The following is a 16,398-nucleotide window of genomic DNA, read 5'->3' as shown; positions in this document are numbered from 1 at the left end:
ATTGTATCCATACAATCACATCTACGAAAAGTACATATACTCTCTACTGAACAAGCTGCACGATAAATGAAGTTCTCAAATTCGGTTTTGCAATAAAAAAATTTTAACATCATTGGTCTCAATTCTCTTTACTGATATTTTTCATATTTAAGCAATAAAATTATTAACTCTTTCAATTTACATTAATGGGTAAAGGAAAATACATGGCCTCTTGTGTCTCTTCACCAACATCAACATTAACGTTTGAGCCGGATTCATAGAGAAGCATTTAAGTAGACTTTTTGTCTTATTGAGAAGGTTAAATGAATAACTTCACTTGGATTTTCTCCAGAATTTTAAGATGATTTACTATTGGAAATATATGCTGATAGTAAATCACCTAATAGTAAGTCATCTAATAACTCCGCCTGCGGTGAAACTGCAAAAGTGGATGAAGTACCTCAGCAAATAACGTTGGCGGTCCTAAGCACGCATAAAGAAGCAGGGTTAAGCTTAGGCCTAACGATCCTAACGAATTGGAACATGGTTCTGAGTTGGTTTAAATCAGGTGCAGCCAAAAGATATATACAGTAATGGCCAAAAGTAGATAGACAAATGGTTTTTTAAAAAAATCAAAGGAAATAAAAATTCTATAATAAAGATATTTAAGTATATTATGGGCAACATAAACATGTATAAAAATAATAAAACATTCTTTAGAAACAATCACCTAATTTGGTAAATAATAAGAAATAACTAAATATACGCTGGACAAAAGTAGATAGACAAATTTAAAAAATAACCAATACTCTTTTTTTTTTCGAAGTTTTTTTTTAAATTACAAACTAAACCATCTACAATATTAGTATTTTGTAAAATACCCATTATTGTCTATTACAGCCTGACATCTACGTGGCATTGATTCAATAAAATTGTCTATGAGTTTAAAACCAATATTTTTCCATTTCTGTTGCAACCGTTCGAATAATTCACCTTTATTTGAATAGTTTGTATCCCTAATATTACGATCTACAATTTCCCATACATTTTCGATAGGATTAAGATCGGGTGACTGGGATGGCCATTTTAAAACTGGTATTTTTTCTTCTTCGAAAAATTGCTTCATAATTTTGGAGGAATGCTTCGGGTCATTATCTTGCTGGAATTGGAATCTCAATGGTTTGTCTTCGACATAGGGCAACATACATTCTCTGAGAATATCCCTGTACATAAACCTGTCCATTATGCCCTCTATGCGATGTAACGGGCCCATTCCATAACCTGAGAAGCAACCCCAAACCATCACTGATCCACCTCCATGCTTAACTATGGGTTTTGTGTACTTGGGATTTAAACGCTGGCCAGAAGGACGTCTAACATATTAAATTTCATCGGAATTAAACAAATTAAACTTCGATTCGTCGCTCCAGCAAACACGTTTCCATTCATGCTTTGTCCAGTGTATATGCTGACGGGCAAATTCCAATTGGGCTAAGCGACTCTTTTTTGAAAGCAATGGTTTTTTTGTTGGCCTACGTGCAAATAGATTCTCTTCTACCAACCTTCGCCCTACAGTCCTTGAGGACACATTACAAATCCCTAGAGCCTGTAATTCTATCTGAATTTGACGAGAAGTCATGAAAGGGTTATTCTGGCTAATTTGTGTTAATTTGCGTACAGCTCTAATGTCAATTTTTTTGGTCGACCAGATTAATTTTTTGGCTGTAATGATCCTGTCCTTTCAGATCTTTTGACAATTGCCCAAACAGCTTTTCTTTTAACATTAAATCTATGAGCAATATCAATTTGACGATCCGCGCGATATGCATTAATAATGCGTTGTCTTAAATCAAGAGAGAATCTAATTCCGCGTGGCATGTTGCACCTTGAGTTAAAGAAAAGCAATACTATACTAATTTTATTTTATAAATATCTAGACAAAAAAATAATTCCAAAATTGTTTTTGTCTATCTACTTTTGACCAGCTATATTTATATTATTGCTTTATCTGATAGCAAGCAAAATATTTAACTGAAATTTATGGGTATCTTTTTATAGACCGCCTTACAAATAACAATAATTTAAAATCTAGGGGACCTGTGGGTAAATCTTTAAACAATTATATGAAAATAATACTTTGTCTATCTACTTTTGGCCACTACTGTATGTTGTACGCAATTGGCGAAAACGCGTCACTTTCCAAAATTTATACCCACAACGCGATGTGGATTTTACGAATTATCCACATCGCGTTACGGATATATTTTATAAGACACATCACGGTTTTCGTATTATGGGTAATAATAAATACTTACAACCCGAAAATTCATAACCTTACTTATTTTTATCGGCAGCAGTTGTTTATTTTGTTTATTTGTTTGTCCTTTGTCAAAGTTTTAAGTAAAAATTCGATAAAAATGAATGAATCAATCGAAAATTCTAAAAAAAAACTCGAAGATGGTTTAAATAAACATTATATAGAATCAAACATTAGGCTACACTCCTCTTAGAAAGTGATTATAAAAACATTATTAGTGAAGTTAAAGAAACAGATGAATTACGCAGATTGGGCAAACCACTTTCATCAAAACTTTATCAAAGGTTGAATCGCTTGTTGAAGTGAATCTTGAATTGAAGTATTGGAAAGAAGGAAAAGTTGATAGCCAGAAGATTCACTAACGAAGAAGATATTAAACTTTATGTTCATCGGGAACAATTATTATTCGATATTGTGCATGCAACCCATATTAATACAGGACATAAAAGAGAAAAAGGTAGGTTAGTTTTTTTAAATATTTAACACTATTAACATTTAAAAGAGTTTATTACAAGCTTTTATTTAACTTGCCGTGTTAGCGTGTTTTGTCTGGGTATGGGTCAAATCTTGTAAGCTGAATTAAAACCACTTCCTCTTATCACAATGAATTGCATTATTCTTTTAGTGGATTTAAATATAAGATAATTCTTAAAAATATTTCTTTTGAAATAATTTTTAATTTTTAGGAATGGAGCATGAATTAAAAAAAATACACTAACATCACTCGAAACATTATAAACTTGTATCTTAGTAAATGTCAGTTGAAGAAAAAGATTCCAAAGAAGGGTTTAGTTGTGAAACCTATTATTTCCAAATACATGAACTGTAGATGTCAGGTAATTTCAATTCACTTTAATAGTCATTAAAAAGCAATACCTAATTGTAATTATTATATTGTAGGTTGACCTGATCGAAACAGAGCCAGACGGCCCATATAATTTTATTCTTAGCTATCAAGATCATTTGACAAAATTTTTATTTTTGAGACCACTGAAGACCAAAACCGCACACGAAGTAGCTGAACACTTGGTTGATATTTTCTGTCTTGTGGGTTCACCATATATTTTGCAGAATGACAACGGCCGTGAGTTTGTCAACTCGGTGATTACAAAACTTACCACTCTCTGGCCTGGTATTAAAATAGTTCATGGCCGACCAAGACACTCACAGAGCCAAGGCTCGGTAGAGAGAGCTAATCAAGATGTTCGCGATATGCTGATTACCTGGGTAAACGATAATAACACAAAATGGTCAGAAGGGTTGAAATTCATACAGTCACAGAAAACCGATCTTTTCATAGAGGAATTGGCAGAAGTCCTTATGAGGTTATGTTTGGCAGTAGACAGGTTAATGGTTTAGGAGATGCCAACCTTCCACGAGACGTTATTAATAAATTGCAAAGTGAAGAATACTTAGAAGAATTAAGAAATAGTATGGAAAATCAACAAAATGTAATAATGTAAAAATAATGTAAAAAATCAACAATGATAATAACAATTTAACAAATAGAGAAAATGTCGAAAATAAAAATAACAACGCCGACCAGAAAAATCAAGACAATAATGAAAATGAATCTAATGAAATGGTGGACAACAACAATGGCAATAATGATGAATATAGTATGGCAGAAGACAAAGTTCAAAACAGCTTCAATTATCAGATAACATAAAGGGGTAAAAGAATTTTGAATCAAAGAGAGGAATCACATAAAATGATGAAAATTCAAGCAACGAAAATGCTGTGTGAGTCAAATAAAAGATATGCTCCTTTAGAAATTGGTACAAATATTTTGTTCCGAGTACCAGATGTTGACAGAGGCCGACTAACTCCAAGAAATGTGTTAGCCATTGTTTCTGAAATTAATACTGATGTGTGTAACTCAAAATGTCATGGATCAATAACATGCAAGAATAAATAATAAAGATTAGTTTTATAAAAAATGTGTATTTCATAAATACATCTTAAAAACGTGCTAGTATTTTTATTTTAAATATTTTTTGATTGATTTCTTCATATTACTTACGAACCTACATATTTTTCTTCTTATGGGTATTCTTTATTACACATAACACGAAAACTGTCGCGTGACTTCGATGATAATCGAAGTTGATAATCATGATTTCGCGTTGTGGATTTTTGAAATTTACAGATTACAATAATTTCAGAAAATAAGGTGGCCGGATGAACACACTTAGACCATGGAAAAGTACACCAGATTCAATGGCGAAACAAGAGATGGGAAAAACCAATTTAAAACAAGTTTTGCACTAAGCGAAAAGATGGGACAGGTGAAGAACTTTCGTGCCGTAAACACTATCTCGATGAATGCACCAACCGAAAATGAAGAGGTTAAAAACAAATACTACGAAGAACTACAAGAAACCGTAGTTCGGTACCTAAACAGGGCATGCTAACCATTCTGGGAGAACTTAAAGCCAAGGTTCAAAGAGAAGAAGCATTTATACCACATATTGGAAGACTATGAACTATCAAACAGCAACAGTCAACGATTGGTCAACTTAGCAAACCTGATAATTAATAGCCTGAGGATTGCCTTAATAATGCTCCTGCATAAAAACATCCACAAAGAGACATGGATATCCAATAATAGGAAAACACAAAACCAAATAGATCATGTTGTAGCAAACATGAGCACACCCAGCCGAAATTTTTCCAAACAAGTAAAAGATATAACGAAAGGTTACATACATAACGAGCTCATAACTAACATAAAAGTAGTAATGAAAGCATGGAAATAATTATTCGAAAACCTGTTAAATAAATATAGATGCAGTAACTACGTACACGAGGAAGGTATACCAAATAGTGGAGGGGTATGTACCAGAACTCACGCTAGACGACATTAAAAAAGCAATAAACCAATTTAAGAATAACAAGGCCCCGAGAGAAGACTCGAAGAGAAAATGTATATACTGCCATATAAGAGCTACTGAAAAACATTTGGAAAGCAGAAATCCTACCAAAGGAGTGGAATGAGGGCATCTTCATACCCATTCATAAGAGAGGAGATTGGCATGTAAAAACTAGTGTTGTGAAAAAAGTGACTAAGTGTCACAAAATAAGCGTTACTCATCTAGTAACTAAAGTAACTATAATACTGAATGGCAAAAATATTAGTTACTTTTACATTTAGTTACAAGCTACTCGGCTCCAATCAAGATATCGTTTCTTTTCGGTATTGGTATAACTTGGTAACCAGTAGTTACTTGGCTCCTAAGAAATGTTGTTATTAGACGCATCAGACGGTCAGAGTAAAATGCTGTACGGTGTCAATTGTTGAAAATCGACTCAAGGCGGCTGCCGGACGGTGGCTTTTAGCAAAATAAAGGGATAAAATACAATTTGATTGCTGGTTTTTTTGCGCCATAGGCGATTGCTCGCACGTGTCGGCGTTCGGCGTTGATGAAATAAAAGAAAGCAGGGTTTAAATTTATTTTCGGGCATTTATATGAAGAGCTATCATATATTTTTGTTTCAGGGAAGAGCTTGTTTTTGTAACAGGGAAGAACGATGTCTCGTTTTAATTTTATTGCATTTGTGACTAGGGCTAGGTGAAAGTGGTGTTTTTAGTTTTGTTCCGAATTCCAACTATTTTTTTAATATTTACCTAGTTATACGTATGTAATGGCGGAAAATCAAAGTAAAAAAAGAAGTGCCATTGGATTACATTTTAGTGTTCATTCAGAAGATAAAGCTAAGTGCAATGTTTGTAACAATATTTACTCTTATAAAGGGGATAATGCCTCAAATTAAAAAAAAAACATCTTAAAACCAAACATATATCGGTACTGTTGGAAAATCCTCCCAAAAAATGACCTGCTAGTAGTGCTTGCCAAATAGAAATATCTACCTCTGATTTAATGGATGCAGGTATACATATACTGTCTATTTTCTTAACATAACAAGTTAATTTTAAACGTTTATAACATAAAATTTGCTATTATTCTTTCAAATGGAAATTTTACAAAGACACATCACATGTTTCTATAGATCCATCAATATCAAAGGCAGATGCGAGCCTAGACAAATCAGAATATAAAGATCCATCACATTTGCAAACGGCAAAAAAAAATGTTCCAGTTTCCGAAATTGCCTATTTCACTACCTCGCCAAAAACATATAAGCAATTTAGTTTTAAATATGATCATAAGTGATCTACAGCCATTTTCAATCGTTGAAGATCGCGGTTTTCGTGGTGAGCTTTTACATGAGTTAGAACCTTTTTATAATTTACCTAGTCGTTCAACTGTCAGTAGATATTTGATGCCTGCGAAATCCAATGAGGAAGTGGAGAAACTGAAAGCTCTAATTAATTCCGCGAAGCATATTACTTTGAGTACAGATAACTGGACGTCACTGAACACCAAAGGATATATAGCTATTACAGCTCACTTTATAACTGACGACTGACAATTTTATGGGTGCTTGTAAACATGTACAATGATAAACATACTTCAGAAAATTTAGCCAGTGAATTAAAAAGAGTCACTAATGAATGAATTAGTAATATGTCATTCAACAGTCAATGTCGTCAACTGTACGCTATAAGTAGAGATAACGCTGCTAATATTGTTGCGATACCAAAGTTAACTGGATGGACGCATATCGCTTGTTTTGCAAACACTATTAATTTAGTTGTTAGAGACGATCTAAAAAATTCTCATATTGAACAGATGTTAAATAACATAAAAAAACTAGTCGAATACTTTCACAGAAGCTCCCATGCTAATTCCAAGTTCATGTTAACACAAATCCAAATGAATCTTAATGCAACATCATTAAAACTAATTAATAAGGTGAAAACAAGGTGGAGCTCTACATATTTAATGATTGACAGAGTAGCTGCATTAGCAGAACCCATAGTAGCGACCATTGCTCTTCTGCATAATCCCGTAAATCTACCTGCAGAAGAAGAATGGATTATTTTGAAAGAGCTTTGCAAAATACTCAAACCCTTTGAGGTTGTCACAGTGGAAATGAGCTCAGAAAATCCGGTAACACTCTCCAAAATAATTCTATCATAAAGGAACTAATATCGTCTTTAGTGAAAATTGAGGAATATATTAAATCTCTTCCTTGTATCTATAAAAGCGCGTTTCGGAAATCCGGAAAATAATCTATTAAGTGGAAAAGCATCATTTTTAGATCGAAGATTTAAAAATAAATCATTTAATAATGAAGAATGTTTGAGAAGAGTAAAACAAGTTGCAGGATAAAATTGTGGCTCTAATAAAACTAAACGAGAGAGAAAACAGGGTCATAGGAGCGGAATCTAATATTGCACACCTAATATGTCTAGAATAAGATGAAAACTTAATTTGGCACGATTTCGATAAATCAGTACTAACTAAGAATATAACAAGCCCAAGGGCTATTGCTATTACTGAAATAAGAATGTATTCCGAAAAAAATATTTTATACTGGAAGCAGGATCCCCTCCTGTGGTAGAAAAACAGGGAGAACATTTATCCTTGGCTTACTACATTATCAAAAACATATTTATCTATACATCTGTTACATGCGAGCGTGTTTTCTCCAAAGCAGGACAGCTAACTAGTGAACGCCGAAATCGACTTAAAAGTCCAAAAATATTGAACAAATTGTGTCTTTAAATTGTAACAAAGACATTATTCCTTAATCAAAAATTTATCTAATCAAAAAATTACTTTTTATTTCCTAATTCAAAAAACCATTTTGTTTTTCTTTATTCGTATTTTAGGTTCCTTTTGGTTTGTTTTCGTAAATTCATTTTTGTAAATTCTGAAATATACACATTTCGCTTACTTTTGTTTTCTTTGTTTCATAAAACAAGACATAGCATATTAAAGACTATTTTGTCTTTAGTTTACCTTTATTCACTAATCCGGAATGTTCTAACAGTACCTAGTCCTTGGACCAAAAATAACTAGTAGTCACCAATACTCGAAAATAACGATATCGCACATCACTAGTAAAAACTATAGGGAAATTCTAAGGAGTCGCATATCCCCATATGCAGAGAACTTAGGGGATTGTCAATGCGGATTCCGACCCAAGCGAAAACAGATCATTTACCATAACACAGAAAGACTCCCAGAGAAAAGCTGGGAGTTTAACAGAGAGGTTCACTAACTGCTGCTGTAGATTTCCACCAGGCATACGATGTCAGAGCATCAGCAGAGAAAATGTCTTGAAAGCGTAGAAAGGCATTGAGGTACTAGAAAAGATTACAAAGTTAACCAAGATATACGTAGAAAACTCTTAAGCCAAAGTTTAACATAGGCCTAAAATAGGGCAATGGCTTTAACGTAGTGCTATGGCTATTAAAGAAACGAATATTGGTTTGAAAATATTTACAAATAAGGGCCCAAAGTAGGAAGCAGTACGATTAAAATTTAAAATGTTCATGAACATAGAGAAGGAGACGAATAAGGTAGACCTTACGATCAACGAGTACAAAACCGAATATGTGCATGTTAGACGGAGAGCAGGGAGGGCAGTACATGATAAAATATAATCATGGACACTTACAATTAAAAATGCATAAACCAATTTCAGTACCTAGGAGCAGTTATAACCTCTGATAACTAAATCAGTAGCGAAATAAAAGCAAAAATACAAAAGAGCAATGTGCAATTGTGTTAGATGCAGTTGAGACCCACGAAGAGTTGTGATGATACGAGAAGCGAAGAAGAATATACGTAAATAGATGGTTCATACATGATGAACCACAATTGTGAGGAAATAACTCAACACATTTCTTTTCCTTCTCATTAAGGTTAGTTTATGATTATTATTTATAATTTTACAGGTTTTAGCGGCACCTCAACCCTACTAAGGTTCATTAGAAAGAAATCTATCAGTAACTGTTAAAAGCTGGCACCATAAAAAAACACGTAAATTCCAACTGAGATTCAACCTGATGTTTCTTAAGAAGGTACGCTTTCAAAATTAACTCTGCATAAAAGATTGTTGGACCTTCCACAATCGGCGAATATTGGGGCTTACTTTTTCGCAGCGAAATTTTTTTTTCTAATAAATTTAATAATTTCTAATAAGAAAAGAATCTAAGATGTTTAGATCAGATGATCGAGGAGGACAAGACACGGGTCCTCCGTCATTTTACCCAACTTTTGCAAAATATCTATTTAAATAATCCCGAGCCGCTGAAAATTTGTATTCATCAGTAAATAAAATTTATAAATTTTGCTATATGCAAAAAGTTTGGATTTTTACATAGACCTGCAAAACCCAATGAAATAACTCCATTCATTGTTAAAAATCTCAAGAAAATGCATGAATTTAATAATCTGATGAACCGTAAATTTTGGGTTAATATTTTTGTTGTGACACCCTCATTACCATTAATGTGATTATGTTTAGCAATATATTTTCCATACATTCCACCTGCTGCACGGCATTCACCACCTTAAAAAAAGTGAATTGTAATTTTTACCAACTTTCGACTCATTCATCAATTCATTCAAACGTTTTCCTACCACAATTTTACGAATCGGAAATCGCTCCTCATAAAAGCAATTGGCATCTAGAGCAATATATTATGATGCAAGTCAATATACTAGTTGCATGTTAATGTAGAATTAAAACGTAAATTCCATTGTAGAAATATAAATAAAGATACTGATACTAAAAAATAATTTTAAAAAATATCACAAATATTTTCAAACTCATTTTGACTTCAATTAATTTTAGATTTTAGTGAAATTGGTATCAGTGTAAGCAAAATTCTCATGTGTTTGTAGAAATACATACACTGTATTCTGCAAAAAATGGTGTATGGGCAGGCATTTTCGGAGATCGTTTATAAATAAATGATTAAATGGCGAAATGTATCTGGATGTTGCAAACTGCTATGCAAGGCAATGCTACTGCAATCCCGATGTGAAAATTCAGTAGGTAAGGAAAATATAACAATAAGGATGAAAATTTCCTACTTCATGCGGCTGGAGTACATTTTTAAGAGGGCAGAGCTTCTCATCATTATATATTTAAGTCCGGAAATGGTTAGACAATAAATTTTAGGACCATCTGTGGCCATTGGCCAGCTAGATCGCCCGATTTGAGCCCATTAGATTTTTTCGAATCAATGGTCAAGAAGCCATACCAGAAAATGTCTAAATAAATGAATATTAAATAAATAAAAATAAATAGTTTGCAAATATACTGCGAGTTTTCATAACAATTATGCGATTATATTTTTTAACTTGCAAACAAAAAATTATATATTTTAAAATGTTTAAAAAAGTATTATTTGTCGGTTTTTTTATTATATGAGAACCACCTTCCTGTTATCAGGTATTCAATTTTACAAGATTTTACTTACTTTTCCCACCGGGCATCATCCGATTCATGTGTAAGGTATCTAACATTCATTTGATTTTCTAGAGAGCGTAAATCACACCAAGTTTGATAGTCCTGAAAATAAAATAAAAAATTAACATACAATGCATTACGAATGCATTTAAGAATAACAAACAATGTTGTTATTCTTAAAATGTGGTAAAGCTGGCGTTTCACAATGTTTTACGACAAATTACTTTAACCTAAAAGCAAAAAGTTAGCGTAATATGTAGAGAGTACAAATTTGAGAAAGGTTGCAGTATTTTGTGGTTTTAACTGCACTTTTATTCTGCCAAATCTCAGTTGGCCTCAAACCTCAAGGAAGTATTGAATTGCAGTCGCGGCAGTATCGGTTTATTAGCTTTATAAGGTCTTATAGAAATTGTTTAATTTGTGAAATGGAACCGCAACATGACATTATTTTATCATTAATTGAAATTTCGTTTTCGCAACGTTCCAAAAGGGAGATGGATAATATTTTTAGATATGGCAGGCCGACTCCAAAACTAGGGCTTACCCAAAAATCAAAAACATACAATCGATCTTTTAGCCATAAATTATTCGAAATTCATAAATGGCTATGTGCTAGTGTGTATAAAGAAAAATTATTCTGTTGGCCTTGGCACACTTTTAAAACATCTTCGACGGTGTGGACAAGAGAAGGTTATTGTGACCTAAATAATGTAAGTAGGAGCTTGAATTTAAAAGAACACATAAGTAATTCGATCGCACTTAGGCGGTCTGAATCGAATGCTGCTACTATTGCTGATGCGTTGAAAAAAGCCCATAATTTATATACAGGGTGTCTCGATTCATGTGGGAAATCTCTCGGATTCAGGTAGAACATCGAAAAATAATACCGAACGTTCCTATAAAAAAATTTCTACAGACCTTCTTTACGAAGATACAGCCTCCTAAAGGACGCTGCTGGAAATTGGTTTTTCATAAATTACTTTTAAACTACCCGGTAGAATTTAATAAAAATTTTAGGTGATGAACACTATTGTGGACCTCTTAAAATGACATCCTTAAAATACATTTACCCTGTTTACTTTACCAGGGGCGAACTAGGTTGTACACTTTAATGCGTATATTTTTAACACCCTATATGTTAAAGTCTAAAAAAAAATAAATTTGGATACCTTGAACCCTAGGCTAAAAAAAAGTACTCTTGTTCATTATCGATAAAATGAACCGTTTTGGAGAAAAAAAAAAATAAATGAGCCAATGTTTTTTTTTTTTTTTTTTTTTTTAAATGAGATAAGTACGCTAGTTATTTAAAGAACAATAAAATTTCGATGTAACTCATTTAATTTAAAATAATACATGTTCCTAAAAATGCAGTGGTGTCCTAAAAAATACTATTACAAAATAATAAAAAAAACCTATGAGTGTATGTTTTTAAATTAGAAAAAACAACTTACAAAAAAATGCCAAAAACCAAATATGTAAACAAAAGTTAAATTCTTCAATACGAGCAATAAACAATTAATTATTAAAAACTTCATAAGTAGGTTCGACGTGGGCTTCGTGAACTCTAACACATTCGCGGGCACGACGAATCGAGGACTGCTGCACTCGCCACAATAGCCCAAGATTGTTTTTTATATTATCACAATGAAATGTAATTCTTTGCAGCAGTTCTTCCCGAGTATCGACTGGGGTGGAATACACCAAGGTTTTGAGGTGACCCCATAGATAAAAATCTAATGGCGTTAGATCGGGAGACCGAGGAGGCCAAGCAACAGGTCCCCCTCTACCTATCCAACGGTTTTCAAAAGTATTATTTAAGTGGTGTCTTACAGCAAGGTCAAAATGGGGTGGGGCTCCATCATACATAAAATACATATCTCAGCGGGTTGCAAGGGGCAAATCTTCTAATAAACCTGGAAGATTGTTCTGGAGGTTCAAATAAAGTTCTCCGTTTAAACGCGGTGGCAGTTCAAATTCCCCAATCAAAAAATTGCCAATAATTCCTGCCCAGATATTTATTGATTGGAATTGATGTTGATGATGAGAAATAATAGTATCACCGGGATTTTCCTCAGCCCATACATGCGAGTTATGTAAGTTTTCAATTCCATTTTTGGTAAACCCTGCTTCATCCGTAAAAAGAATCATGCTCCAATTTTATTTCGCTGCTGATCTAACAGCCAGTTTGCGAAGTGTATTCTAGGAGCAAAATCTCTGGGCAGTAGTTCATGCACTTTTTGTAAGTGATATGGGTACAACAGTTGTTCTTAAAGTACCATATGTACAATTGTTTTGGACGAATGAAGCTGAGCGGCTAATTTTCGAGTATTCGTTGTAGGAGTGTCAGCTACAGCGTCTAAAATATTTTCTTCCAATTGCACTGTACGTGCTGTTCTCCTCCGACCACCATTATTCTTTTTTTTTTCAAATCATCCTAAAATTGTATTAAGGAAATTTAATAGGTTTCTGTTTTCCACTTAATGAGGTAATTAAGTGGAAAACAGAAACCTACCAGTTTCCCTTAGACGTTGATCAACACGTTGAAATGTTTTCTGATCCGGAATAATGCGATTGGGAAATCTTTCTTCGTACAATCTTTTTGCTTCCAATGCATTGTAACACGCCAGACCATACATAAGATGCATATCTGCATACTCAATAAAAGTAAACTATAAGTATATTTTGACGTAATTTATATTAAAATTACCAAAAAATACAAAAATTAAAAAAATATTATCAAATAAGGGATGAATATGTTGACAAGCATTAGGTTTAAATGATAGGTATTTGCTAAATTTGGAGTATAGCAACGTTTGTTACAATAATGCGTTCAAAAATGCAAAAATTCCGATAAATAAGTCAGGTACAATACAATTGGTTTACATTATTTTTTTCTGTTTTTTTTTATGTTTAGTTTTTATCTTAAGATTAACAAAAAATATATAAACGTATAATAAATAAGAAATATTTTGTAAAAGTATTTTTTAGGACACCACTGTATTTTTAGGAACATGTATTTTTTTTAAATTAAATGACTTACATCGAAATTTCCTGGTCTTTGAATAACTGGCGCTATACTAATACTTACCTCATTTAAAAAAAAAAAAATAAACATTGACTCGTTTATTATTTTTTTTCTCCAAAACGGTTCATTTTATTGATAATGAACAAGAGTACCTTTTTTTTAGCCTAGGGTTCAAGGTATCCAAATTTATTTTTTTAGACTTTAACATACAGGGTGTTAAAAATATACGCATTAAAGTGTACAACCTAGTCCGCCCCTGGTAAAGTAAACAAGGTAAATGTATTTTAAGGATGTCATTTTAAGAGGTCCCTAATAGTGTTCATCACCTAAAATTTTTATTAAATTCTACCGTGTAGTTTAAAAGTAATTTATGAAAAACCAATTTCCAGCAGCGTCCTTTAGGAGGCTGTATCTTCGTAAAGAAGGCTTGTAGGATTTTTTTTTTTATAGGAACGTTCGGTATGATTTTTCGATGTTCTACCGGGGTCCGAGAGATTTCCCACATGAACCGGGACACCCTGTATAATAAAATATTATGAAGACGTTAGAAAAAATCGGTGTGTGCTACAATATTTAATAGGCATTGCAGTATTACATGGGAAACAGGAGTTAGGATTTCGTGGTCACGATGAATGAATTTTCCAGCAATCGGGGGAATTTCAGAGAATTTTTTAGCATTTATATTAAAAGGGATATAGAGATTTATAATCAGTATCAAAAAATGTCTACAGTATTTACCGGCCAGTCTAGTCACATACAAAATGACATAATACATTGTATTGCCGATTTAATTTCTGGAACCATCGACATGGAAATTCAAGAGGTGCCATTTTTTCCGTTCAAGTTGATGACACGACCGATATTACAGAGAAATCTCAATGTGCAATGAGTGTTAGGTTTGTGCATTTTGGTGAAATAATTGAACGATTTTTGGGATTTTTCGAAGATCGAACAGCTAAACATTTATTTTCTATTATTTCTGCTGCTTTTCTTAAATTTGATTTTAAAAATAAATCAGTGAGACAATGTTATGATGGTGCAAGTGATTACACTTAGTGCATACACGCACATTAGTGCGGCCACATTAATGGACTTCAGGCGAAAATAAAATCAGTCGCTCCAAATGCTCTGTTTTCGCACTGTAATGCTCATAGGTTAAATCTGGTTCTGCAAAACGGTAGCAACTGCATACAGAAGGCCAGAATATTTTTTGCAGACAATATGGGAATTCCTACGTTCTTTCACCAATCTGCAAAAAGAACATACATTCTGGATACAGTTTTGGGAAAAAGAATCCCTACTGCAGTTGTAACACGATGGTCTTCTAGATCTAAGATTATAAATTTAGTACACAACGAATGGGGTGGATTTATTAAAGTATTTTATACCATTATTAATTCAAAAACTTCTGGCTCTGACTCCATTCGTGAAGCTAAAGGCTTTTTAAATTATTTTAAAAGTTTCGATTTTGCATTTCTTTTAAATATTTATAAAGAAATTTTTGGATTAACAGATATATTATTTGACGTTTTACAACAAAAAAAGTTTGGATTATGCTTATATTTCAAAAAACATTACGATTGTGTCAAAAAAATTGCTTTCTTTGCGAAATAGAGAAACTTTTGATAGATTGTATGAAATTGCTAAAAACATGATAAAAATTGCTGAAGATATGGATGCAGAACTGTCTAATGTTTGTGTGCGCGTACGAACCAACAAGAAAGATTTTATCAATAATATTACTCTTACATATTTAGCACTTTTTTATGAGGTTATTGACAATATTCTCCAACAAATTACTGACAGGTTTGCTGATAATGACAAATTGTTATTCTTAGATTTATTAGAATATACCCGTTTTGAGGAATCTTGCAAAATATTTCCAAATAAAATGTTCACTAATCTATTTTAAAAATCTATTCCAAAAAGATAAGTTAAAAAATGAATTGGAAATATTTTATGCTGACGAACAATTCCGAACCCTGTCATCTGTGCAAGAAATTATTACAAGCATTTTTAAAAGCGGTTTACATGAAATTTTATCGGAAGTATATAAATTGCTTTGTTTAATAGCTACAATGCCGTCAACTTCTGTTTCTGTAGAAAGAAATTTTTCCGCGTTAAAAAGAATCAAAAGTTATTTAAGAAATAGTATTAAACAGGAACGATTAAATAGGCTAGCTTTAATGTCTATTGAAAAAAGCTTACTAAACAAAATTTCTTCTACTTTTCTTTACTAAACAAAATTTCATAGCTAAATCAAATAGAAGAATTGATTTAAAATATAAAACATAATGCCGTATTTTATGTGTTACTTTATATTTTTATTTCTGTGTTTATGTTCTCACTATTTTTTAAGAATTTTTTGTGTTTACCTGTAAACATTTCTAAAAATTATTGGTCACTATGATTTCTTGACAACTTTACAAAGGAGATTTTTTACACGTCATTTATTTATAGTAACGGACTTTGCCTCACCAGTTTTGTTGACCACGGACCGCCACTGTTCCGGAGTGCTTGGAGTACCATGTCTTTAAAGTCGACTTTCATTGTTTGAACAACAACTACTTCTCGAACGCCGACTAGAAAAATCCAACGATGTTGAAGAGACCGCAGAGGCCAAATATTTTTCTACCGAATTTTATACCGAGTTAACGAAGGCCTTCAACCGAGTGTGGCACCAGCTTCTCATCTAAAAGATCGCCAAATCTGGTGTTTCGGGTTTTCGGTCGTATCTTCGCAA

The 16,398-nt window shown here is 32.8% G+C and overlaps 2 protein-coding genes across 2 annotated transcripts in view; one reads left to right on the top strand and one right to left on the bottom strand.

Annotated features, from left to right (window-relative positions):
- Nucleotides 1–16,398, top strand: part of LOC126736891 (unc-112-related protein-like) — a 455,221-nt gene that overhangs the window by 101,746 nt on the left and 337,077 nt on the right. The gene's annotated exons all lie outside the window — the stretch shown is intronic.
- Nucleotides 1–16,398, bottom strand: part of LOC126736889 (serine/threonine-protein kinase D3) — a 118,273-nt gene that overhangs the window by 15,869 nt on the left and 86,006 nt on the right. The window contains exon 14 of the mRNA XM_050441507.1: nucleotides 10,641–10,732. Within this exon, the coding sequence (XP_050297464.1) occupies nucleotides 10,641–10,732 (92 nt within the window). The remainder of the gene's footprint in view (nucleotides 1–10,640; nucleotides 10,733–16,398) is intronic.

Source organism: Anthonomus grandis, chromosome 5 (genome assembly GCF_022605725.1).
Source record: "Anthonomus grandis grandis chromosome 5, icAntGran1.3, whole genome shotgun sequence".
Taxonomy (NCBI): Eukaryota; Metazoa; Arthropoda; class Insecta; order Coleoptera; family Curculionidae; genus Anthonomus; species Anthonomus grandis.
This window is presented reverse-complemented; position numbering and strand designations above follow the sequence as displayed.